The 26,410-nt window shown below is 47.1% G+C and overlaps 1 protein-coding gene across 3 annotated transcripts in view; it reads right to left on the reverse strand.

The window, feature by feature from the left end:
• Positions 1-409: 409 nt before the first annotated feature.
• The window catches only part of MFHAS1 (multifunctional ROCO family signaling regulator 1), a 94,999-nt gene continuing 68,998 nt past the window's right edge, over positions 410-26,410 (reverse strand). The window contains exons 2-4 of one of the 3 annotated variants that reach the window (XR_008792827.1): positions 13,274-13,400; positions 7,223-7,333; positions 3,321-3,448 (exon numbers count right to left, since the gene is read on the reverse strand). Coding sequence is in view for 2 of the 3 variants with exons in the window: in XM_056116686.1 (XP_055972661.1) it covers positions 3,234-3,448 (215 nt within the window). In the remaining variant the exon portion in view is untranslated. Of the gene's footprint in view, positions 3,449-7,222; positions 7,334-13,273; positions 13,401-26,410 lie in introns of all 3 variants that reach the window. The other 2 variants (XM_056116687.1, XM_056116686.1) reach the window with 2 other exon arrangements.

The raw sequence follows: 26,410 nt of genomic DNA on the forward strand, positions 1-26,410 counted from the left end.
GGGCAGTTGGTGCGTGTGACCCCTGCCTACTGGAAGATGGAGGATCTGGGTGGAGGATGTTCAGCCCCGATCCAAGCAGGCTTGGAGATCTCAGTCCTGGGACCCGCATGCCTTTGTTCCTCTGTCGGTACCTTCATGCGTGTGGAGAGTGGTCTAAGCATGGTCATGGCTGGTTCTGGAGGTCTTCGGCTGCCGGGGCTCTGGTCAGGGCGGGGAGGGAAACTCAACCCGCCCCACTCCAAGGGGCCTCAGCGAGGACAGCCAGGTGCGGGGGCAGGAGACTCTTTGGAGTTTGGATGTTATCAATCTCCAAATTTAAAGGAGGATACATGGCCCGTTTTAACTGCTAAAATTTCAACAACAGAAATAACAACAAAACAAAACAGAAATAACCAAACTCAAGGCATACAGCTGCTTAACACTTCTTTGTATTTTTATTCAATTTTTGAATTTCCTTTAAAAAAAATTCTGCCTGGTTCTGACAGTTAAATGGGAAACCACAATTACAATTCACAAACAGTGGCATGGAAAATAACACATACCCCATCAGGATGCACACCAAACCCTTTCCTTTTTATTCATTCAAGAGTCCAAGACACCATGTCAAATATGAGCACTGTCATTTTTTTTTTCATAGAAGGGGAAAAACGTTCATTCTGGCTGCACTTGGACCATTCCGGAAGTGGTTTTGATAAGCTGCAAGTATAGAAACCATAACAAACTTGGAGGGCATTTGTTTGTGAGGCAAGGGACTATTTGATTGGAAAAGACTCCTTTTGTGCTTAGTGAATCGCTTGCTAGCCTCAGCGGGCTGTGTCTTCTCGGGTATTCAAAGAGAAAAATGGCATTTCCTGCATCCAGGGCAGAATTCCTCCAGAGCAGGGTGCTTTCTGCGTCTCCAATGCACCCCCCCTCCTCCCACAGGAAGCAAATTCTGAGGCTTTTCTGGAGCTTGCTGGGTCCCAGAACCCTCTGCTTCAACAACCTTTCTGCTAAAGCATGTGCCACACCACCAGTTCTTCTGCTGCTTCTCTCGGGTTCAGATGACAGCACAAAATGTCACTTGTCAAAACAAAAGAGTAGATATCAAGAACATGGGCATGTCTATCCATAGTAAGGGCAAAGTTCTGCAGGCATTTCACCCCAAAGAGCATTTTTGCTCTCATTGAATAGGGTCCCCTATGCCTGAAGTGATACTTGGCCGGGCTGGGTCTTTACAAATGATGGGGCCAAGTCAGTGGAGAGTTTAGGAACTGTTTTATGCCAATTGAAACACATTTATGCCCAACAATTCAGTGGTCCATAACGTAATCAAATGTTACCATTCTATTTATACGTACACACACGCATGCACACGCACGCACACCCATGAGAACTGTGACAAAAGGGACCAGATTCTATCCTGTGAACGTGCTCTTAAGGAAATGAAATCTCGAAGTTGAGGTGCCATAGCCAAGTACCCCAAAAGGCAAAACTCATCTCTTCCCTTGTGAATTTAGGAGAAGAGAAATGAAACTTGTTTCAGTGGAGGTTCTGGGGGGCCTGGTGAGGGGATTTCCAGGGCACACTCTCCCCAAAACTCTCTGTGAGTTTTTGCAATAAGCTGGTTGGATCTTTCTTTTATTGGAGGGGGGTGGGTGGTTGTTAGGGGAATCACATCCAGCAGTACTCAGAGCTTACTCCTGGCTCTGTGCTCAGGGATCACTTCTGGAAAAGCTCAGGGGAACCCTATGCGGTGCCAGAGACTGAACTGGAATCTGCCGAGTACAAGGCAAGTGCCCAAACCTCCATGACTATCTCTCCAAACCCTCCTGGTTGGCCTTTTCTTACGGAACAGGTTGCAACTCTGTCCCTGTGGCATTGCAAGAGTTAATACTTTGCAAGAGACGAATGAGAATAACACCAGCTGACTCAAAGTCCTTGTTACATGGGTGGGGAACAGCTTTAGACATTTTCCATCCATGCTCATGGAGAAGGCAGGTGTAAACAGGGCCTGCCACTCTCTGGAGAATGTGTTACTACTGCAGCACGTACTGCTGTTTGGCCCCAATTAAGAGGAGACCGGAGAGGTTTCACTTCACGGAGAAGCTAAAGCCGGGGCTTGACTGGCGTTGGCAGGGGACAGCCCCATCGGAGGGTTGGCATTATAAATGACCCGTGCTCTCCAAGGAGGCTACTCGATCCCTTAGCTTCTGACGGGCCGGTGTACGGAGCCTTCAAAGTGCTTTGCTGTATTTCACGGGCATTTCTGGGCAAAGTAAAAGGCCTTTCTGGTGGATCCTGGGCACCTCGGCCTGACCCTGCATGTTCTCAGCTACCGAGACTTGATTGCTTCAAGGATTCAAGTCCTCACTGTGCCCCTCCTGGGGAGAATCCCAGCTCAGGCTCTGCACCCGTGTGTCCCCCTGACACCCCACAGTCTGTGTAATGCTGGAGGCAGAACATTATGGCCAGCAGTGGCCATCTGTGTCCTGCCCTGCCCCTGACCCCCAATCTCGCAGGTAGGGACTGGTATCCACAAGCAGGGGGACGGTGCCCAAAATGCAGGTTTGCTTTGGCTTGGGGGCCACACCTAGTGGTATTCAGGGCTTACTCCTGGTTCTGTGCTCAGAGATCAAACTAGCAGAGCCTGAGGGACCGGATGTGGTGCTGCAGCCAGCCACAAGCCAGGCAAGTGCCTTCAGCACTGAACTAGAGAGCAAGTTAATTTTTATTAGCAACCTCTGAACCAACACTTAATCCACTGGCTGAGAGCGCACTGGAAGGAGAGCCTTTTTTGTTTTTGTTTTCATCTGAAAAGAATCAAAGAAGAAAGAACCAACAGGTCTTCTGCTAAAACAAGAAATCGGCCCCACCTTGGCACAGTTCTCATGCAGAATATTGCACCCAGTGTTCACTAATGCTAGAAGCTTCCAACGGTATAAATTTAAATGTATTTGCATATTATAAAAATAAAGATAAACATATACATATTTTACACTCATGACGGAACAGCGATGGACGGTCAGTCAATCCCTCTTTCACATTGAACAGAACTGAAATCTGAGTGCTCAGTACTGCCGCCTGGACTGGAGCTATGGCTATATGTGCACAGAAAACAAAATCCCTGAGAAGCCGTTCGACTTGTGTTTTTCTTGTCTTCAAGTAGCGCTCTCCTTGGAGGATCACAGTTCTGAGGTTCAGGTTGTGAAACATTTGCTCCATCTTCTTGCCCCAAGTCCTGCCTGCCCGCCTCATTCCCCACCCCCCAGCCCGCTCTGTGCTCCCTCCACGAACAGCACTGAAAAAATGAATGCTTCTTCCCTCTGGGTCCCTGCCAGCTGCAGATCATGCTGGGGCGTGTGGAGGGGGCAGTGCCACGCAGAGCGGTTCAGGTGGCTCTCTCTTCTCCGTGGAGATGGCCCTGTGCGCCAGTCACTGGTTCCTGTGCTTTTCACCCACGTTCTTCCTAGAGGGCAGAGAGAAAAAAGACACAGACATGACAAAGGTCACCAGGGAAGGGGAGTCTCCAAGATTGAGAGGGGCAACAGTAACCACTCAAGGTTTTTGCTCACAGGTTTTCATTTCTACCTCTAGAACTCCTAAAGGGGCCGGTGGATATCACTAACGTTTCTTGCAAAGGAAAGAATCTTCGCCAGACTTGAAGAGCGGACTCAGGCTAGTGAGTTCTATCTCCCTGGTCCTGCTGTTATCTCATGGATTAACTCCACTTCTAAGTAAGAAACCCAAACTCATTTGCTTGTTTGTTCTTGAGTCACACCTGGCTGTGTTCGGGGCTTACTCCTGGCTCAGTGCTCTCAGCACAGCCGTTAGAAGCTGCACACAGATACACATAATGCCAGGGTTTCTCAGCCTGTCCCTAAGGTGCCTGCTTCTTTCGTGTGTCCGCCACACCATGTCCCACCAGTGGTACCAAGACCCCCTACTTATGTGCTTTTCCACCTGTGGCCCCGTTGGCACATCCTTGGGGCCCCCTTGAGGCCGGCTGGGAAACACTGCATTAAGCAACTGAATTGGAGTTTTATTATTTTTATGTACATTTTATTATCTTTATAACTTACTTAGAACATTATATAGCTGATCCAAATTATTAGATAGGTATTTCTTGTCAGTTTCTTTTATGCAACTGACTTAAAGTGTATGCTAGGAGGGGCAGGCAGGTCTCTGGGTTAGAAACATGCTAACTTCTGGCACTGGATGGAGGAAAATAAGGAACCATTGCATCTTAAGCTACTTAAACCAAGTGATAAAGATCAACTCAGACAAAATAGAGCAGAGAAATAAAAAGTATACTCCAGCCCTTATTTCAACTTTCTGATAATACTATACCCTGTGCTGATTTTCAAGTTGTTTTAGCATTTATGTATTAAAGACATGGGGCCAGGGACGGGGCCTGGCAGGAGGGCATGTGCTTCACACCTGTAAGGCCCCAGGTTGGATCCCATGATGAGAAAAAGAAAAGAAAACAATACAAGGGTGAACTGGTCTAGTAAAGTCCCCTAAAAATATGTCTGACTTAAGTCCCCATTCCAAAGGCCTGGCAGGCTGAGACAGGGCATAAGAAGATAATCAGTTTTCCCAGGAGGTTCCAGAAGCCCCACCTTTGCTCCACCCTGCCCATGGCTCCCAGAACATGCCGAGGCACCCCTGCCTTATCAGCTTGCCAGCGAGACACATTCTATGCTCCTGCCACCCACATCCCTAGAATTGGCCTTACTGCTCCCTTCCTAGGAGTAGTTTTATTATTTTATGTACATTTTATTATCTTTATAACTTACTTAGAACATTATATAGCTGATCCAAATTATTAGATAGGTATTTCTTGTCATTTTTTTATGCAACTGACTTAAAATATTTTATGTATAAGTTATTTTCGCTCCTGAATTGGGTACATATCTCCTGCTTGTTCCCTCTCAGGACTAAACAATCTATAGGAAGCAGAAGTTTCCCTTTCACTGAAAGCATGCAAAAAATATGCTACAGAATGTATTCCCTTAGAATGCCAGACAGACCTCCCTCCTTGGAGGCCTTCAATCTCTGTCCCTACAGTCCTTTCAATAAACTTGCTTGCTCTAGCTTAAAACTGTCCGACCCTTGTCAATTCTTACATAACACCACAGCTCAGACACAGAGGGGCCTGGGTTTGAACATTTTCTCCTAACTCTTCATAAGGAATTGTTATCTCCTTCCTTCCTTCCTTCCTTCCTTCCTTCCTTCCTTCCTTCCTCCCTCCCTCCCACCCTTCATTCCTTCCTTCTTTCCATTTATTTTTGCAGTGCTCAGGGCTTACTCCTGGTGGGCTTAAGGAACCATATGAGATGGCAGAGACTGAACTCAGGTTGGCCATGTGAATCAGACACCTGACCTGCTGTACTATCGTTCCTACTCCTAGGAGTCCTGACTTTCTACCTGACCTCCAGCCTTCCCATTTCTAAGGCTACTTGATTTTACACAAAAGGGCAGCTTAGATTCCACCTATGACATTTCTCCAAATTCGTACACACAAGAACTACTGGTGTATCCTATCAAGAACGACTCGGTCAAGAAGATGCACGTTCTACTTCCTAGCTGCCAACTTTCTACTAGCAGAATGACACCTCTCCTAAGATATCAGTGGATTAATCCTACCTGAGCATTTGACCAAGAAGGAATCAAAGATTCCAAGAAAATGATTTCCCTGAGGGCATTCTAATGCATGGAGCCAGCCTCGCTGGAAACAGGGTCACCAGACTCTGAGGAAGGCTTACTGGAGAAAAACGAGGTTGGAATATTTCAGGTGGAGGTCGGTGTCACATTTACATGGCACTTAGCCAGGACACTTTTCTGAAGGCCCAGTCACACAGGAAACATCTTAGGAAGTGAGTTCCAATTCACAGGCTCTCCAACTCAACCTGACTGCAATGCAGGGCGGCCCGAGACACGTGGCAGGTCAGTGTGTGGTCAGGGGGTGACGCTGGAATTGGTGTCGCCGCAGCTCACTGATGCCACCATCCCTGGGAAATGCATGCAGGTGGGCACTTTTGTTTGTTTCCAGGTCACACTTTTATTTGATGCCGGCAGTAGCCACTCAGCTACGAGGGCATGCAGCAGAGGGGAGGGGAGAAAGGTACTAGTGCCTTTTCCTCAGTCCCATGATCAAGGAGGAATATAAAAATGACCTCCCCAAGGGTCATGCATGCTGCGTCCTCCCGAGGAATCCCCCTGGGAGTTCTGACAGTCTCTGAAAACCTTCACGTGGCCAAGGAAGTCGGGGCTCGAGAGGGGAGTGGCCTGTTCTCTCACTCCCCCGTGGGTTCCCAGGACACGGGGAAGGCTGAGATACACATCACCTCCTCCTGGCACTCGGGGGCAAGCTTCCTCTGTCAGGGTGAGAGACGCTCACCAGATTATACTGTGAGGGGCTGGAGTGATAGCACAGTGGGTAGGGTGTTTGCATTGCATGCGGCCGACCCGGGTTCCATTCCCAACATCCCATATAGTACCCTGAGCACTGCCTGAGTGCATGAGCCAGGAGTAACCCCTGTGCATTGCCAGGTGTGACCCAAAAAGCAATGTAGCACTGTCTTCCTGTTGTTCGTTGATTTGCTTGAGCAGTCCCAGTAATGTTTCCATTGTGAGACTTGTTGTTACTGTGTTTGGCATATCGAATACATCACTGGTAGGTTGCCAGACTTTGTCACGCAGGCGAGATTCTCTCGGTAGCTTGCTGGGCTCTCTGAGAGGGGCGGACGAATCATACCAGGGTTGGTTGGGCCGGCCCCAAGCAAGGCAAATGCCCTACTGCTGTGCTTTCGCTCCAAAAAGCAAAAAACAAAAAAACAAAAAAGAAAAAGAAAAACTACTTTTATTCCAACAAGGTCCACAGCCATTCAGTACATGTGAAATTAGTCAATTAGCAAAAGAATCATGCCGTTTCCTTATTTTATTTGTTGTTTGTTTGGGTGCTGAGGGATCACTCTTGGTGGAATTGGGAAGAGAACCAGGGTCAGCCACAGGCAAGGAAGCTCCCTACCCACTCTACTTTCTCTTTGGCTCCAATTCCGCTATTCTTAATCCCCAAGTGTGTCTTGATTTCTGGATAAGAAAAAAACACTCATAATCTTTCTCTATTCAGCTCTTCAGAGTGGCTTCTCTAACCCTGCCCGCACCCCTCTTCCTTTCTCTCCCATCCTCCAGAGCACCCTAACTATGAGAAGAACTCTCCTCCTTCCCAGAGACTTACCCTTAAAACTTGGTGCTCCTAAAGTCACAGACTGAGTACAGTAAAAATGATGGCATTAGGGAAAGAAGCACTATCTTTTCCACTTAATTTTCCAAGAAAGTATGGAGAGACCTAAGCAGAGAGGGAACAAATTCCAGTGTCAATGTGGCTGATGGGAGACTGGGTCATCAAAGAAACACTCTTCCTCCCAGCCTTTTGGGGGGGGGGGGCGCGGGGAGAGCAGGGGGGCAGGAGGGGGATAGTGAGTCATCCTTACAAAGAACCAATCAGTGCTCTTAAAGGCTCCATCCCCCAGGCGAGCTCCATGCTGAGCCTCCACACCCCAAACTATGCCCCCTCACGCCCCCATCTCCCACCCCCCCCACACACATCTATACTAATCTGAGAGGAGTGAAACAAATTCAGAATGGCCTGAATAGCTTCAGTCATCACAATGTCACTGCCAAGATTCCTAGGTAAGAGAATCACTAGACTTTTGAGAAGACAGTCAAGCACAAAGTCACTGAAAATTCCCTGGGATCTGGCTTGAATGGGAAGACTAAAGAATCAAGGTGATATTCCAAGTCTGAAAGGCGATTTTGAATCCCAGGGTCTCAGCATGGCCTTTTACTGGTTGTTGCGGTTTCTGGAAATGGAGAGCGTGGTCCACCACTGAGCACGACCGCCCTATTTTCTAATCATCTATCACATGAGCTGTTAGAATTAACTTCCTTTTTCAGTCCCACATGGATGTGAGAAATGGCAACTGTCAGGAGATAAACATGATCTATTCCCATTTCCTGTTGTTCCCGGGTCAGTCCATTATAAAAACCACAGGGAAAAATGTGGGTTGCATTCCAGGTTGTACAGAACACATTTTTATATGCTAACATGTTGAGATCTCTCTTTTGGGGGAAAATCAGTAAATACATTAGATTATCTGGCAGCTGGCCAGAGTATATACTTTAGTTAGCAGGGAAGGAAGTGGTCTAAACCAATTTGGAAACAAGAAGAAATGTTTTCCAGGACACTGACAAAATAAAATGGCTATTTGCCCAAAGATATTCACACTTTCCTTTTGATTTAGAATATTTAAGAATTTCTACCTGCCGGGCAACAGGATGAATCAGAAATCCACAGATTTTTAAGTACATTTTTTTTTTTTTGCTTTTTGGGTCATACTCGGTGATGCACAGGGGTTACACCTGGCTCATGCACCCAGGAATTACTCCTGGTGGTGCTCAGGGGACCATATGGGATGCTGTGAATCGAACCCAGGTTGGATGCATGCAAGGCAAATGCCCTACTCGCTGTGCTATTGCTCCAGTCCCTTAAGTACATTTTAAGAGTTATCTTTCTACTCTCTCCTTTTCCCACTGAAGGTATAGTTCCCTTCAGGATTCCTAATGTCTAAGGCACCACCTCCTTAGGGAACCCACTAGAATCCCAAAGGGTAAAGATGGCAGGGGACGGAAGTGGTAATAAGCCCAGGTTATATCACCACCAAAAATACTTCAAATACCCCATGATCTTGCCTATTGCAAACCTCAATACAGCCAATAGGAGGAAAGACCAGTAGGCGCTGCTGCCAGACGCAAGGAGGGAAGGAAATGAGGGAGGGTAAGTGGGAAATGAGAGAGAGGATTTTGAGGACAATGAGAACATTGTGCATGATATCTGGGATGATGGAATTTCATACATTAACCATTCACCCAGACCTACAGAATACACAACACCAGGAATGAACTCGAATGTGAACTATGGACTTTTGGCGCTAATGCTTTATCTATGTAACTTCAGAGAGTAACAAATGTGTAGTCTGGGGAGCAGCAGTAGGGGAGAGGGTTCGGGGTTCGGGGGGGGGGGGGTGGTTGATGCATGAGGGTGTAGGTGGGAAATCTTTCTATTGTGTAAACTATAAAGCATAAAGCCTATGGTCTGTTTGTTTTCTTTAAATCACTACCTATGCTTAAAAAAATTTTTTGGGGGGGGTCGAGGAATGAGGCTCTTTTCTCCCCAAGCATTGCCACCATCTGCTTTCCAGTAAGGAGGGAGTGAGGGAGAAATGGATTCTTTACCTTTGTCTGCCCTATGCTAGTGATAACAAGCGTCTGGAAGAATTTCATAAAACTCAGCAGTATGTTTAATACCAACAGACTGGGCAACAAAACAATTCCTGAACGTGACAGGGAAAATATTCATTGGTTGCATGGAACTGGGCATTGGATTGGGACACAAGTAGCTGTAAATGGGTCCCAGATGTCTTTCGGGGGTGGGGCACAGAATGAAACAGCATGATCTCATGGATGATGTTCTAAATGAGACTGTGATGGCAGTGTCTATATGTGAACAAATACCTCCATGATGCTTTAGAAAATGAAGCAGACTATTATATCCTTAAGGAGGCCTGAATTTGTCAGGGCAGTCCAGAAAATGTGCTATTTGGGTGAATTTTCATCCCAGCTGAAAATGTTGTTGAAATTACTCCAGGATAGCCAGTGTGTGAAAACACCTCAAATGTCTATCTGATAATCAAACTGTCTAGTTCTGGAGTTCTCCCAAGAGGGGAGACCCTGACGACCACCAACTGCTGGACAAATAATGGGGGTGGGGGTGGAAACTAACACTGATCTTGATCCTATTTCTCTGGAGGGCAACACTACACTCGGAAACGTTTCCAGTGAGAACGAGAAAAAAGTGCAGAATTCAGAAGGATGGGCTGACCAGAGAGCAACTCCCTTTGGTGGGAGACACTGCAGCCAGGGTTATTTTTATACAGGGGGAACCAAACCAGGGAGTCAAATGCCTACACAGACCAATACAGGATGAGACCTACACAGGAGTGGCCAAAGTGATCCAGGAAGAGTTTGGAGTATCTTCTTTAAAACCAGCACAAGATCAATGCCCTAGGAATAGAGATGTTTATTCTCACATGCCTGAATAGGTGTGGCTGATGACTGTGGATCTGGCCGTACTGTCTTCCTGTCACCTTAAGTCATTTCCTAAGAGAAGTTAAGAAATTCTGTGTTCATACAAGGCTCAACCAGAAACAACATGTTAGTAATCTCTCAAACAAGGGCTTAATGGCAGAGTGAGATACAACAATTTTCACACACTTTCTCTTAAGGAAACCGGTTTTGATCATTCTTAGCACATGATTCATAACAAATATAATATACAATAAATTATTTAGGGCCTGTTACTGGGGCAGGCTTGGGTGGTGGTTGGGAAAACTGAAAATAAGGGTGGCGGAAAGGTATAATGATGTGGAATTGGGCTGGGACACTGAATGCAATAAATCATCGCGAACAACTTTATAAAATTTAAAAAAAAACTTTAAAGAAATTAAGTATACAGTCACAAGGATAAGCTGAGGGTGGAATGGATTATGCTGATCTGTGAAACATTAATAAGCCTTGCTAGGTGCTACCAATAAGTTAATGACCAGTGAAAGGCCCTCGAGCCCAAGACAAGAGGAACCTTGGAACCTGATGGGGGAACTAATGGACACATCTGAGAATCATCTAGGCTGCTTGTGTTTTCTGGACGGCCCATGATCTTCCTGCCCCTGGGAATTCTGCTATATACAGCCACCTGTCTGTGGCTTATGGGTTAAGAAAGGTAAACGGAACCTGCAGAGACCGTCTGAGTGGGCTGGAGTTGCAAAGCTGGGGAGCGCTCTATCTCTCAATCTTGACTACTGGGAACCTCCAAGTCTAACGCTGACACATATCCAAGCTGGACTGGGCCAGCAAACACTCCCTGTGACAGAGTTCCTCCCAGTCCCCCAAGGGCCCCACTTTCATTCTCCCGGATCCACCTGGACTCACTCAGGCCTGGCCCCTGGCCAGCTCAGTGCTGCATGCAGATTTTCAGCAGTTTCCACGGACATGAGCCATGTGTGCTCGGGACAGATATGCTGAGTGTGTCACACTGGATGGCAGAAAGAGAGACTTCAAGTCCATGTGGACTTCAACACAAGAGAGACAAATCTTTCCCTGCATATATATATATATGTGTGTGTATATATATATATATATATATATATATATTTTCCCTGCATATATATATTTTTAAAGAGGACAATTTCCAAGAAAAGCCTTGACTGAAATGCAAAAGTCTCCTCTTCAGAGAGTCATCCTTCAAGCTGATATTGAAAATCCAAACCTGACCCCCACCTGAAGAAAGGTTTCTATGCTTTTTTTTTTCTCCATTTCAAAATAAAACTATTCACATGGACAGGTCAAAGCAACTGAATACCAGACCAGGCTGCAGCTTTGTGGTAGAGCACTTGCCTTGCATGTGGGAGGCCCTGAGTTCAATCCCCAACAGATTCTCTTCCACCACCTGCCCAAAAAAAAAGTTTAATCCCTAGAAGTTTCCCCTTTAGCATCTTTGTGTCTGAGGCCATGGAAGTTCTGATTACACAAGACTTTCAAAGCTGCTTGTTTCTGTAGGGATAATTAAGGACTGTGAGATGAGGGTGGGTGCTATCGCATTTTTTTTTTTCAGGCTGGTACAGAGGTCTTTCCTCCGGGTACAAGAAGAAACTGCTGAGAACACATTGATCAAGCTGGCCTGGTGCCACGTGGCTTCCTGTGGAAACAGAGATTCTCCTTTCTACCTTTAGCTCACCTTTTAAATGGCACACGGTTGTGGCAAAACAATGGCTTAATGTCTCCTGGATCAGGAAACTCTATGCCGATACAGAAAGAGGGTCTGAACAATCATGTCCCTCCATTCCTTGCCCTGTTGCTGTGTCTGCAACACCCCCTTGTCCTTACTTTACATGAATCTGAAAGGAAAGCATCCACACACCCCAATCCAAAAAGGAACTCCATTTATGTTATTTGATGCATTTAAGATGGGGGTCTGCTGGGTGACAAGAAATTACGAGAGAAGCCACCGTTAATATTTAAGAGGCAAGAGGGTTCTATCAGCGAGGGACAGAACAACGTGCATTTGCACTAGAACAGCCTGCAGAGCCAAAGCGCTAGAGATAAGAGTGTCCCTTGGGTGTGCAGTGATATTTTCCAGCACTGGCAGATTAGGGATGTCCTAATGAGTCACAGGACTGGAAGGAAACTCTTCTGCCAAGCTTGCTAAGGAACCGGAAGGTCCCCTCGAACCTCCTCTGTGGAAAGCGCATGGAGGGCAGCTGCCGAAGCTGCCCAGCAAGGAGGCTGGGTGCAAGTCTCTCCAGAGGAGGTGATGGCTTGCTAGAGACCAAATGCATAAAAGCCTCCCCGCCCCCATGTGAGCTTACATACCAAAGAGACCTCCAATCTCTCTGCCTGCCTGACCCCTCAGATGCCTGGGCTGTGTGGTGACCTGAGCCCTATTACAAGACCTATAACCAAGATTTTTGGTTGCCCCTGCCAAAACTGGGGGATAAAAACCATCTGCCTCGGCTGAAAAGTGGCCTGTTTGGCTCTTACTACCACAAAGCACTACAAAACACCAGGATGTGCTTTATCTAGAAATCTAAACATTTGATTCAAAAGTCAGTTCACATTCTGTGTCTGAGACCCTTTGGTGGAAGGATGGGGAGCTCAGTTACCAGGCACTGATGGAGAAACCGGTCAATCTGTTACAGATTTCCTGTGGGTTCTTTTTCTTTAATGGGCTCTAGCCTGTCCTAATAGCACTTCCACAGAGGCAGAATGAAAATTCACCATTCAGAATGTTCCTAGTGGATATGCAGGCTTGTAAATGATACACTTTATAGGAAGGAATGACATGGAATATTTATTTTATCTCATCAAAGTGGCTTAAAAATGCTCTTTTTTGTGGCAAATATAAGAAAGAAAGAAAGAAAGAAAGAAAGAAAGAAAGAAAGAAAGAAAGAAGGAAAGAAGGAAAGAAAGAAAAAGAAAAGAGAAATGTTTCTAGTTTGCTGTGTGAGTAAGCTCCTGAGGTATGGTATTACTACAATAACCAGGGGTCTGTCCTGGGGGATGGGAGACAGCTCAAGTTTTGCTGAGGGACCCTTTCACTAGGCGTTTAGTCACCCCAAAGATGGCGGTGGGACCCCAAATAAGTGATGAGGCCAGTGCCACATCCAGAACTCACTTGGAACATGGGCTGATCACAGTCGGTGTTGGTGGGTAAACCAAGGCCACATTCACTCGCTCGCTGCCATTCTTGGGGCAGATGATCTCGGCCACTCCTTCTGGTCTGGGCTGGCTCAGCAACTCCCCTGAAGGAGAGAGAAAAGTGCATTGGTGAGATCGGCCTTCAAAACCACTTTTTTTTTTTTAGACAGAGAAATGCATCTGTGGGGATGGGGAGCAGGGAGGGCTGGCAGCAGTCAGACAGCAAAGCGGGAACAGACAATGGGGTCTGCAGGCACCGCACCCGCCTGCAGCCCCACCTGCGTGGCTGTGGGGACAGAGAATGTATCCTGGCTGTGACAGGAAGGCCACCACCACCACGGCTCCAGACAAAGACGACATCTGCCACTGGTTCCTGCACCGTCCTTCCTTCCCGCAGGCAGACAGGCTCCAAGATCTTTATCTAGACGTCATGCAAATGGAGCCAGGTCCCCAGAGCCCAGGGAAGCAAGGGCTGCTGGGAGATGTTCATAATTAGCATTCAGGGCGGAACACTGCAGCCTTTCAACAAAGCCCTGTGCAAATGATCTGGATATGTTGCAGACTGAAGGTGGCATCAAGGTAAATGGTCCAGTTCTTGCTGACAAGATTTCCTGGGTTGCTGGATCCATGGATTTGAAGTGAACAAAGTAATATTACCTTATGAGCAAGAGCGGGGGTGGGGGTGGGCATGAGGGGGTCAGGCACAAGGAAAACCAGATGCTTAATGCATGACCGCAATACCTACAGGAAGTCTTACTACTCAGCACACCCCGGATATCACCCCCTCCAAGTAGACCATGAAGCCCCTAGGAGCGAGGTGACTTCCATGCCTGAGTCTCCATCCCTGATCTGCTGACCACTGCGTCCAGCCCTTCTGTTCTCGCAGCTGTCAGAGAGCATTCAATCAATGGCTCCGGCTAACAGTGGCTAATGAGGGCACAGGATTCCCCAGTTCCCTCAACTTCTATCTGGAATTAAAATAAACCAAAGCCAAGGGTGCCACATATACGTCAATGCGGGGAAAAAACCCACAGAAATGAGGACGTGCTCTGGGGAAGCTGCCACTTGTTTGATGCACCTAAAATTCTCCAGACCCCAAAGTATGTGCCAACCTATGATGATACCAAAACCAAAACCACGCACCAAACACAACAGGACGAAGCACCTCAAAACAGCACTTCTAAATGCCTCCTTCCTGCAGGGGTTGTCACTGGAAATGGCCATGTGCCAGCATTGAGCTTTCCAGGTGTATCTCAGTCTGGACAATGGCCTGTGGAGGATTATTCCTATTTATAAATGAACAAGCTCAGGGGGGAGAAAGGGCGAGGCAAGAGCCAACAAGTGACATACTCAGATGTGACCTTTAGGTTACACATCTTGTGGCACCTTCACCACCAGCCTCGAGTAAATCCCCCAGCTAGACTGCTGCACTGGACCACAAGATGTGCTCTCCGCGGAACCAGCTGAACAAACAGCATTGAAATTACAGAGCCGAGCACTGACCTATTTGAGCTTTTATGGAAGACATTTATGTCTGGCTTTGGTCATGTTCATTGGGCTTTGCTGACAGGAACTAAACATCATTTGAGTTCCTGCAACACTTGTAAACATTGAACCACTGTGTAAGTTCATTAGCATCATTAGCCAGGATCATGGATAGGTGGGCATCAGAGCTATATTCTGACACCAATTAGGAAAAGAGCCCAAAAAATGAGAACAGGAGTTAGAAACGTAAACATGAAATGTTACCAAAGGCATAAAACAAACCCAAGTGAGTGTGAGAGAGTGTGGGGGACTTGGAAGCTAGGCATTACAGATGCCACAGGTTGGAAGCTCTGATTTTAATAGCCCAGCTCCCGCCCCACTGAGACCCGAGCATCCCTAAACCCATGTACCTGCCACATTCTGGAGTGAGTGCCAGCAGCGAGTCCTCTGCACCTCCTGGCACACACACACACCTGGTCCTGGACCACCCTGCCTGTTGCCTCTCTGGATCTTTCCTATTTCTAAGATCTGTCCCAAGATTAACTTAAAGGCCCAAGCACACTCCCCTTCTCTGGTTTCCCAGAGAAATAAGCCCTAGTAAGAACTTCCAAGCGTGGCTGCATCTGCCGACAGCAGTCTGGGTGTCTATAATGACCTCTGCCGAGCTGAGCCCTGGCCCCAGCCTGGCACAGCTGGTTTACGTGTTGGGTCTGTGGCAGGCTGGAGAGAAATAGCAGGCTGCTGACAAGGAAGCATCGCTGATGTCTATGGAATCTCTGCTGGGTCTTCCCAGTACCATCCAGGAGGAACATTACCAGACATTATCATTTGTTATACATTATCATTTGGCTCCTTTGTTGACAATCAGATAAACAGACAAAGGTTGAAGCACTGACAAGTTTCAGACACAGGAGAGATTCACATGGTGCTTCAGAAATTTGAGCAACCAACAGAACGGTCTCTAGTACCAACTACAGCAACCTACTGCAGAGAGCCAGTGTTCCCAGAGTTAGGAAACAAGCCCAACTGCTGAATGAGGAAAATAAGTGACACTTCCCTCTTAAAACATCCTCTCGGCACAAGTAGGGAGAATGGTTGAGAAAACAGATTAAAAGGTAAAGGTAAAGGCCCTCCCGTTGATCATCGATTTGCTCGAGTGGGCCCAGTAACGTCTCCATTGGAGACTTTGTTGTTACTGTGTTTGGCATATCGAATACTCTCGGTAGCTTGCCGGGCTCTCTGAGAGGGGCGGAGGAATCGAACTCGGGTCGGCCATGTTGGCCGCGTGTAAGGCGACCGCCCTACCCGCTGTGCTATCGCTCCAGCCCAGAAAACAGATTATTTGCTAAAATAGAAGAAAGCCATCTTAAACCCCTTTAACACAAATCTGATCTCCGGAATATAGCATAAGCCCTGGTTAGGCATCTAATTGTGGTAGTGGCACTTGTGTGCGAAGAACTGTGTGGGAGAGGTGGGGAAAGGGGGGAATGGGGGCATGGTCTAGGGTGGAGGGTATCACAGCCAAGAAGATGACAAGGGTGCAAAGACCTGCAGGGTTGCAGGTCGGATGCCCCTAAACAGAGTTACATGAGGTGCTAGAGAAGTGAAGGACAGATGAATGTTAATTTGCAGGACAGGGAAAAATTTCAGAGTACAGAATAATTTTGGGGCTGGAGCAATAGTACAGCAGGTAGGGCATTTGCCTTGCACACGGCTGACCTGAGTTTGATCCCCAGCATCCCATATGGTCCCCCCAGCAATGTCAGGAATAATTCCTGAGCGCAGAGCCAGGAGTAACCCCTCAGCATTGCTGGGTATGATTCCCCACAAAAAGCAAAAAAAACAAAACAAAAAAACAGAATACTTTTGGTGGGGGCCTCCTGGAAGTCCTCAAAATGCCCAGGGGGCCCCTGTAGCAGTTCTTGGCCCAGTTTTCTGGGTCCACTGAAAGGATCAAGGATGCTGGGGATTACCTGGGTTACCTCAGTGGTGCTCAGTGAACCATGAGGTGCCAGGAACTGGACCTGGGTTTGGTGCATGCCAGGTGTGTGCTTTACATGCTCCACAATATCTCAGGCTCAAGCGTGCAGAAATCGACTCCAAGCACCCAGTAACGTTCCTTCCGACTAGTCGCACAAGTTCAACTTTACCACAAGCCGCGATATATGTTGGAGATGACGGAGAAGCAGAGTGTGAAGTAATTTATAACAGTCCCAAAGAGGAGGGTGCGGTGCAAGGATCTGCACCGGGCCTCGGAGTGTGACTCTCTTGGCCCCCGTATCCACTGCCCAATGCTAGAAACATGAAAAGTGATAATCACTATCTCCACACCTAGAAACTCCTGACTGATGATGATGCTGATAAGACTTTCCAAACATTTGCTCTCCCAACATCCAGAGGCTGTGCAAATGTCTACACGGCACCCCGACTGTACTGATAAGGCAACGCACAGGCGTGGACCGCAAATCCTCTATAGGCAATGTGAAAACAATAAATGCAAAGTATTTAGATTAAACATCTGACAAATATGCCTTTACTAATAAAGCCATAATTTTAAAAAGTTAAGTCCCAAAGTTTTTGGAACTACCATGAGTGATCCCTGAGTGAAGAGACAGGGGTGGCCTAACCTCCACCCCCTCCCCCATGAAAACACAGGAAGGAAGGAAGGAAGAAAGGAAGGGAGGGAAGGAGGGAGGGAGGGAGGGAGAGAGGGAGGGAAGGAGCGAGGGAGGGAGAGAGCTCAGCGAGCTGAGTTTGCATGCAAGAGGACCAGATTAGATCCTCAGTACTGCGCTGTACCCTGAGCACTGCCAAGAGTGATCCCCATGCCAACCCTGCCCCGGAGCACTACTGAGTATGGTTCAATAATAAACAAAATTGTATTTGTGAAAAGCTTTATTTACATAAAATATGTTAGTGATAGGATAAGAAAAAATAAATGCTTGACCTAGTAGACTTTCGTTTTCAGGAAGTTATTCCAAGGAAGTAGCAGTTCTTTCCCCTGGCCCAAATGACACATTGGTTGCTGAAGTTAAGGCTCTTGCTGTGCATCCCACCAACCTTAGTTTAAATCCCTGGCACCATATAGTCGCCCAAGCACTGCCAGGGGTCACACCTGAGGACAGAGCTGGGAAGAGCCCCTGAGCACTGTCAGCATGTCCAAACTGCCTTCCCCAAATAAACAATTTTTTTTTAATGATTTCATATTATGAATCAAGATGGCATACTCTGGGCTTTAAGGTTTACAATCCCACCTAGAAATGCCACACTCCAGTGTAAGTAACTACATTCCCCTTTGAAACAGACGCTGACAACACAAATGAATTTAGTGTGAGTGGGTCATTCAAGATGAAATGGTCCTACAGTAATTTATATTCATGCTGAATTTGGTCAAAAAAATAGAGATAAACGTGTGTGTTTTTGGTGGTGGCTGCTGCCAGTGTGAACGTGGTCACTCTTCTCTGGTTCATCTCCTAGCCCATCGCTGGCTACACAACGACCACCTGCAGGAGGTAAGGGGGTCTAGCCTGGGGAATAGGTGCTGAATGTGCAGAAGCTGGAACAGTCGCCATGGTCCCCGTGTGCCCTTCCAATAGTGTGAACCGCTCTCAAAGGCAGGGTTCAAGAGCTCCGGTCTGAAATCCACTAGCAGACTTCACGGCTGTCCCTCCTGTGCAGGAACAGAAGCCAGCTCTCTGGATTTTGTTCCTCAACTGAACGTCAGTGCAATGAGCTCATCTGCTCCCACCAACCATCCTACTTCCCAGAGCCTGGGCGTGTCCACCAAATGCTAAAGCAGATCAGACTGACAGCCTGTGCAGTATGTAAAGCCCCTATTTTTTTCTGTCACATATGACAAAGAAAGCCTTCCTGAGGCGCTATAAAGATCTGTGCTATGACAGATACTCCTCAAAGCAGCAGAAATTGTCTGAGAATAAAATCATTTTTAGAATAAACAAGTGCATGCTATCTATCAAAGAAGGAAATATTGGGCTATTTTCAAGGTCAATTTTAAGTCTAATTTTCTAAAATTCACCCCATGCCCCCCTCTCCAAGACCACCACTGCCTCTGAATTATAACACATTTTCTTATTTTCTTATTTATTTATTTATTTGCTTTTGGGGTCACACCCGGCAGTACACAGGGGCTACTCCTGGCTCTGCACTCAGGAATTACTCCTGGCGGTGCTCGGGGGACCATATGGGATGCCGGAGATTAAACCGGGTTGGCCATGTGCGAGGCAAATGCCCTACCCACCATACTATCGCTCCGGCCCCAACACAGGTCTTTCAGAGCAGCTTTTCCTAACTGTAAGGACCACAGTGAGATACAGACAGAATAGTAATGTGGCCAGTGATCCTCAGAAGAGAAAAGCCAGATGGAGAGAAAAGGATACCTTGTCTTAAAGGAACCACTCCCAGAAAACAGTTGCAGACATCAACAGTGAATATTAACACGTTCTTAAATGCACATACTTGAAGAGTGGGAGGAAAGTGGACAGCAGCTCTCCATCCCTGTCCCTTCCAAGCAACCCAGTGACGGTGCTGGCAGACTGTGGAATTGATGCCCAGCAGGGACCAGCGCTGTCCAGTACCTCAGGACCCTTGCAGCTCCTGGGAGGCTCCTGCTGGGCCACTGCTCAGAAAAGTAAAACAAACACAGCAACTTGTACTCCTGCATAGTAAATTGTAGTCAGGAGTGGTGGTGGAGCTCCTGGTGTCAGGCAGGAGACCTCAAATTGGACCCCAGCCCCAGCCTCCAAGCACAGCTGCTTGGGATCCTGGTGCCTCTGTTGTAACACAACTAAATGTGTGCCCCCAGCAACAACACAGCTACGTGAGCGAGCCCCAGCCCCCACAAAGGGCTCCCGTTTATGTTTCAGTCAGTTTAACAAACGCCTCTGTGTTCCGCCCTATTTGCACAAAGCACATAACTGTGGGCAACAGGGTGTGGGGAGAGCGCGTTGTGAGTGAATGAGTGAAAGGATGAATGAAATGCTTCGAGGCGAAAGCAAAGCAGGGAACCTGGGACAAATCCCAGAAGGAAACACAGTGGCCTGCTATTCGGAAAAGACAAGCAACGAGTAGAAGTCTCTCTTCCAAGGAGGGGGCCAAGAAATCTGTGTATCTGCCAGATATCTCCATCCGTGAAAACAAAACAAAAAAGAAAAGGCAACATAACGTGTCTGCTGCTCAAACTAGCGTTTTAAAACTACTGTGTAAAAGCTGTTTAAAACATTCAAATCACACTCCGAGTAGTAATGGAACTGAGTTTGACTCGGGGGCCGGGAGAGAGGGAAGCATGCATACAAATTGCATGCATGGGATTCTGAGCGCTGCAACTGGAAAGCCACCTGAGCAATGCCAGCTGGAGCACAGAACAGCTGAGCCCACACTGCAGCCTGCCCCCAGCTCTGTTGAGAACGGGCACTTTAGATACACAAGTAAAACACTCCCTGGAGTCAGGGTGCCTCCACGCCAATCCTGAGGAAGACTTACTAGAGCTGGACATTACAGAGGGCAAGGAGCTTGCCTTGCACTCAGCTGACCTGACTTAGATCCCCAGCACCCTATGTGGTCCCCTGAGTTTAGCGAGGTATGATCCCTGAGTGCAGAGCCAGGAGTAAGCCCTAAGAACTGCTGGGTGTGGTCACACACCTAAACAAAAGAAAACAAAACTGATGTACTGCTCTGGATGTTACTTCCTATAACCTCCAACTTCCTGACAGAAGATGGTCAGCCCCGTGGCGATGTCTGCTGAGAATCAGGCAGGACGTTTTGTTTGAGCCACAGAGTGTGGCCACTTAGCTCAGCGCGGCCCGGGGCCTCTCAAGCTCCTTCTCAGTCAAAGGAGGGTTTGCTCAGATCACCATGTCCTTTCCAAGGCTGAAAATCAGCAAGGGGAAAGGGCTGCTGGGATTTCTTCTCAGCTCTCCGCCTGAGCTTCGTCACTTCCCACTCAGTGTTTAAGTTCCTTTTCTTAAGGTCATTGCCGCACACATTTTTTGTAAGAAAGGAGAGAAAGAAAGAAAGAAAGAAAGAAAGAAAGAAAGAAAGAAAGAAAGAAAGGAAGGAAAAGAAAAGAAAAGAGGGAGGGAGGGAGGAAAGAAAGGAAGGAAGGAAGGAAGGAAGGAAGGAAGGAAGGAAGGAAGGAAGGAAGGAAGGAAGGAAGGGAAAAGAAAAGAGGGAGGGAGGGAGGAAAGAAAGAAAGAAAGAAAGAAAAAAAGAAAGAAAGAAAGAAAGAAAGAAAGAAAGAAAGAAAGAAAGAAAGAAAGAAAGAAAGAAATCACACATCATCCTCTTCCTCCCATCTGGCATTTAGCAACTTCCTGTCCTACATCCTGCTACTTCCATCACCTGCTGTGGAACAAAGGTTCCCTCCCTCCTCCTTTTGCCTAGACTCTCTCCACATGCTGAAAAAGCCCAGGAGTCTGGAAGCTGCCTGAGTCCTTGAGGAATTTCCTTCCCCCAAGTATCTCTCTCTGTGTGGAGACAAGATACACGGCAGAAACTTCTGGAAGATTCCACTTTGAAGCATGAGACTCTGATAGACGAAACATAAATATTCCTGATGCCCAGCATAAACATTCCAGGACAGCAGGTGAACTGGGTTCACGTGGTGCGTATTAATGTGGAGGAGAAATGACTCTGGGGATTTACAGGAAGCTGGAGCGCCGGCTAGGAAGGGTAAACTTAGGGCTCTAAGATAGCAAATAAAGTCAAAACTAGGATTGCATCTATCTCATTTTTTTTTTGCAACATGCTTCTTTCAGCATCTCCACCAGCCCTAGATTATCCAGACAACATACAGATTGAAGAACATAATAGGAGAACGTATCTTTAAAATATTATCAAATTCTCAGAGAAGGGAGCACCAAATAAAGGATGTTTGGAGGATCCTCCCAGGAGGGGAGATGCATGTCGAAAGTAGACTATGGACTGAACATGTTTGCCACTCAGTGCCTCTTTTGCAGACCACAACACCCAAAAGGAGAGAGAGAACACAGGGGATTGCCCTGCCACAGAGACGGGGGGGATGGGGGGATGGGGGTGGGAGGGATATTATCCATGGTGGTGGAAAATGGGCACTGGTGGAGGGATGGGTATCTGATCATTGTATAATTGAAACCAAAGCACAAAAAATTGTAAATCTACAACTTTAAAAAAAAATAAAATAAAATAAAGGGAAAAAAATATTATCAAATTCTCTAGAAAGTAAAAAAAAAACGAATCAGAAATGTAGAACCATGCACCCCTAAATCTTAAGTGAGGTGGTTATTTTAATGTTGGAAACCTTATTTAAACACCATGATTTACAAAGTTGATTTACAAACTTTATGATTTTATGCTACTGTGATTTACAAACTCATAATACAGTTGTTTTAGGTAGTCAATGTTCCAACACCAGTGGGACCTTCCCTCCACCAGTGTTCCCAGTTTCCACCCAACTCCCAGGACTGTTTCCTCAGCAGACACAAAATCATTTATTTTATATTGACCGTTACAACATACATTTCACAATGGTGTTACTAAAGTCATTGAGGATTTACAGGGCTGTTAGGTGGGAGCTGAGCCTTCTGTGCTACTGTTTTTGCTCACTAGCTTAGTGGACCTCTATGCAACTTTCCCACCTAATCTGCTGTGCTCATGCTGGGCTGTATTACTGTGAAATTTGGAGATGCTATGTGGCTGCTTATGTCGCTGAGAGCTCCAGGAGCTTTGGAACTGGGAAGGTTCGGCAGCTTGGTGTATCTCTGAGATGAGTCGTGGAGCTGGGACATTAAAGTTTCAGAGTACGCTGGAGGGTGGGGTGCTGAGCCTTCTGGCAGGATGGGGACTCAACCCATCTCCATCCCAAGAATACTCCAGAGATATCGGTCTGAAGACCAGGCCTACCTGGGATGGCTCAGCTGTGGTATCTCTCCAAAGTAGTGTTTCTGATAAATAAAAGTATTTGTGTTAATGGCAAACACCCATTTAAAAACTCGCTGTCCTGCAACTAGAAAGGTAACACAGGGGTGCAGGCTCTTGCCTTGCACGCGGGCAAACCTGGTTCAGTATATGTTCCCCTGATCACTGTCAGGAGGGAGCCCTGAGCACAGAGCCAGGAGTAAGTCCTGGAAACTGCTGGGCATGAAAAGGATGAAACTCATGCCTCCCAAGAGGGGGCAAAATACCAAGGGTGAAGTTGCAGAAGACAAATAGTGCCTTTTACACCATGATTCTCTTAGAAGGGCGGGGGGGAAAGTAAAGCAAACTAATGTTGGAGGAGATGTGCTGAGAAAGAAGCTCTCCCTTACTGCTGAAGGGAAGTGTCTGACTCAGCCTCTGTGGACAACAGTACACAGACATCTCAAAAACTTAAAACTAGAGTTTTCCTCTGACCCAGAAATCCCATTCCTTGGCCCCAAGAATGCAAAAACATTAATTCAGAAAGATCTCATATGCAGGGGCTGGAGAGATAGCACAGCAGGTAGGGCGTTTGCCTTGCACATGATCAACTCAGATTTGATTCCTGGTATCCCATATGGTCTCCCAAGCACTGCCAGGAGTAATTCCTGAGTGCAGCACCAGGAGCAATCCCTCAGCATCGTTGGGTGTGGCTTCCCCCCATAAAAAGACCTCATATGCACACCTATGTTCATGGCAGCATGTCTCCAATAAGCCAATCCAAATGCCCAATAGCCGGATCTCAGTCAAATGGGGTGTATGAGGAAGCAAAGAAAGGAACAGGACAATAGTAAGTGAAAATAAAGTCTTGAGCTCTGACCACAAAGTGGAGAAGGGTGGGGCAGGCGGCAGAGAGTGGGGCAGGCTGCATGAACACTATTGCAGAAATGGAAAACTATCACCCTTTTCAAAAAGGAAGAAAGCAAAGGGATCATTCACATGCCTACACACATCTCTGTGGTGCTTCCTACAATCTGGAGTTAACAGATGAGTTCGTGTATGCACTGACTCCACACAAGCTCCTCGCCTAGAAGCAGATCATTGAGGAAACAACTTTGCCAAGGTCTGCACAGTTGGGTTCCCATCCCCAATTAATGGAGCCCCCCATTAGTTGGGGACCAGGGCCCAGTCTCACCCCACCATCACTCACCCTCCCAACTTCCCTCTCCTGCAGGCTTACACTGCCACTTGGCCATTTTTATCACTAGGAGTTTATATAAATACAAATCCACCCAAGAAAGGAAAACTATTTCCTCTTTTCCTGCTCTGGATAAAGTTCGAGCCGACTTGGCTGAGGATTAGACATGCTTCACAGATCAAAGTGTGTTTGGGGGACTGAGGTGGAGAGAGCAGAACCCAAATCCAACACGGCCTTCCCCCGCTCCAAACGCAAGTCAAGATTATAAAAAGCCCTCGCTGCTGGGCTGAAGTGATTTCAAAAGGTTACCCTTTATTTGGATAGCTGTCACCTACTTCTCACTGCAAAGGGTCGAGGCTTAGGGGAGGGAACCCAGTGCCTCCAACCTGCAATTTTCTCCTCTCTCCTTTCCTTCCAGCTGAAAATGGGAGGGCCCTTTGGGAGCGGCACACAAATCTGGAATCCTGGCCCTTGTGACCTTTTTCAAAATGGACCAGATTTTATGGGACTCGAGGGGCAACTCGAGTTGGCAGTCCTAAAATATGGAAAACTTGGTGCTTTACAGAACCAAGTCAAGGGCTTTATGGGGAGACCTGGATGGGAGGCAGCCTAGGGACACAGGTGTAGGGAAGTGAGTTCTCTGGTGGTGGGTGCAATATTGGAAGGATGTAACCACGACAATATCATTAACAGCACTAGAAGGTACCAGATCTCCATAACAGTGGGGCCTGTGACTAGAAAGCACAGTATTCCTGCTCTCTTGACAAGAAAGATGGCAAGAATTTCTGAAAGGCACTGTTCACAATAGCCAAAATTTTGAAACAGCCTGAGTGCCCAAGAACAGATAACTGGTTAAAGAAACTTTGGTACATCTACACAATGGAATACTATGCAGCTATTAGGAGAGAAGAAGTCATGAAATTTGCTTGTAAGTGGATGTACATGGAGAGTATCATGCTAAGTGAAATGAGTCAGAAAGAGAGGAACAGACATAGAAGGACTGCACTCATTTGTGGAATACAAAATAACATAACATGAGACTGACACCCATGGACAGTAGACAAAATCCAGGAATTTTGCTCCATAGTTGGAAGCCTGCCTCATGAGCTGGGGGAGAAGGCAGAGAAGGGATCACTAAGACAATGATGGTTGGAGGGATCGTTTGGGATGGGAGATGTGTGCTGAAACTAGATAAAGGACCAAACATGATAGCCTCTCAGTATATGCATTGCAAACCATTTAAATGCCCAAAAGTAGAGAGAATATGGGGGAAACTGTCTGCCATGGAGGCAGGGGGAGGATGGGAAAGGGGGGGTATACTGGGGATATTGGTGGTGGGGAATGTGTACTGGTGGTGGGATGGGTGTTTGTTCATTGTATGAGTGAAACTCAAACATGAAAGTCTGCATCTCATGGTGATTCAATAAAAATAAAAGAATTTCTGCAAGCTTCTTTCTCTCTAAAGAGGAAGAGTGGAATGCTGGGATCCCAGTAACACTGAGCTGGAGGAGGGGCTTGCCAACCCTGACAAAGTTCCAGTTCTTATGGCACATGAACACCATTTTCCATGTACACAAACCAACCCTAACCCAAGTTCCATTCCCCCAAGACCTGTGAAACGTAAGGCCTTTGAAACACTTGAGTTTTTATAAGGCTCATCCAAGCACTGAGCTATACACACAATGTTAACCAGGCACCCCTTGGTCACTCTCCCCATTTGTTTTTATTTTTTAAGTTTTTCTATAATTATTTTTGAGGGAATTGGAGCTATGGACCGTTATGTTGGGGATAGCTTCCAATGGTGCCTGTGGCATCCCGGATTGAATCAGGGTTGACCACATTCCAGGTAAGCACCTTAATCCCTGAACTGTCTCTCCAGTCTTCTCCCCATTGCGGAGTTGGTTTGTGAACAGGACTCTGTACTGCCAGAGGCATCACCATCTGTAAGCAGAGGAAGTCAGTGCTATAACAGAACAACGCTGGCATTAAAGTTAGGTGACTGTGCCCCCCAAATATTGCCCGCTGCCTCTATTGATGCTGAGGACAAGGATGAGGATGGGTGATAGTGGCTTTTACGCGTGCTTAGTTGTAGTGCCTGCTGGGGGCTGCACATCCCACTGTGGTGCTTATACACTCGTCATGGTTCTGAGGGTGCAGACTGATTCAAAAGTCTGGGCACCCTGAGGTCACCTGCAGTCCAGCAGTGAGAACTGGAGCTGAGACCACTGGGGAAGTAGTCCAGCCCCAGCCCCAGAGAGTCTAAGAAAGAAGAGCACCTTGGTATGAGAAACACCCTCAAGCAAGGAAAGCCTAGCAGTATTATTCTTCCCCATACCTCACACTGAGTCACTAGGGTGAGGCCTGAAGGATAGTGTGGGAGTGTGGGGGTTCAAGTGCTTGCCTCACATGTTGTTCCATTCTTGCTTTGCACGTACTTCCCTCCCTGGCACAGAACCTCTGGGGTCATGGCTGAGCAGAGAGCTAGGAATAGTGCCCTGAACACTGTAGGGTGTGACCCAACACTACCACCAAACAACCCAC

This window comes from Sorex fumeus, unplaced genomic scaffold, assembly GCF_029834395.1.
Source record: "Sorex fumeus unplaced genomic scaffold, SorFum_2.1 ptg000033l, whole genome shotgun sequence".
NCBI classification, from domain to species: Eukaryota; Metazoa; Chordata; class Mammalia; order Eulipotyphla; family Soricidae; genus Sorex; species Sorex fumeus.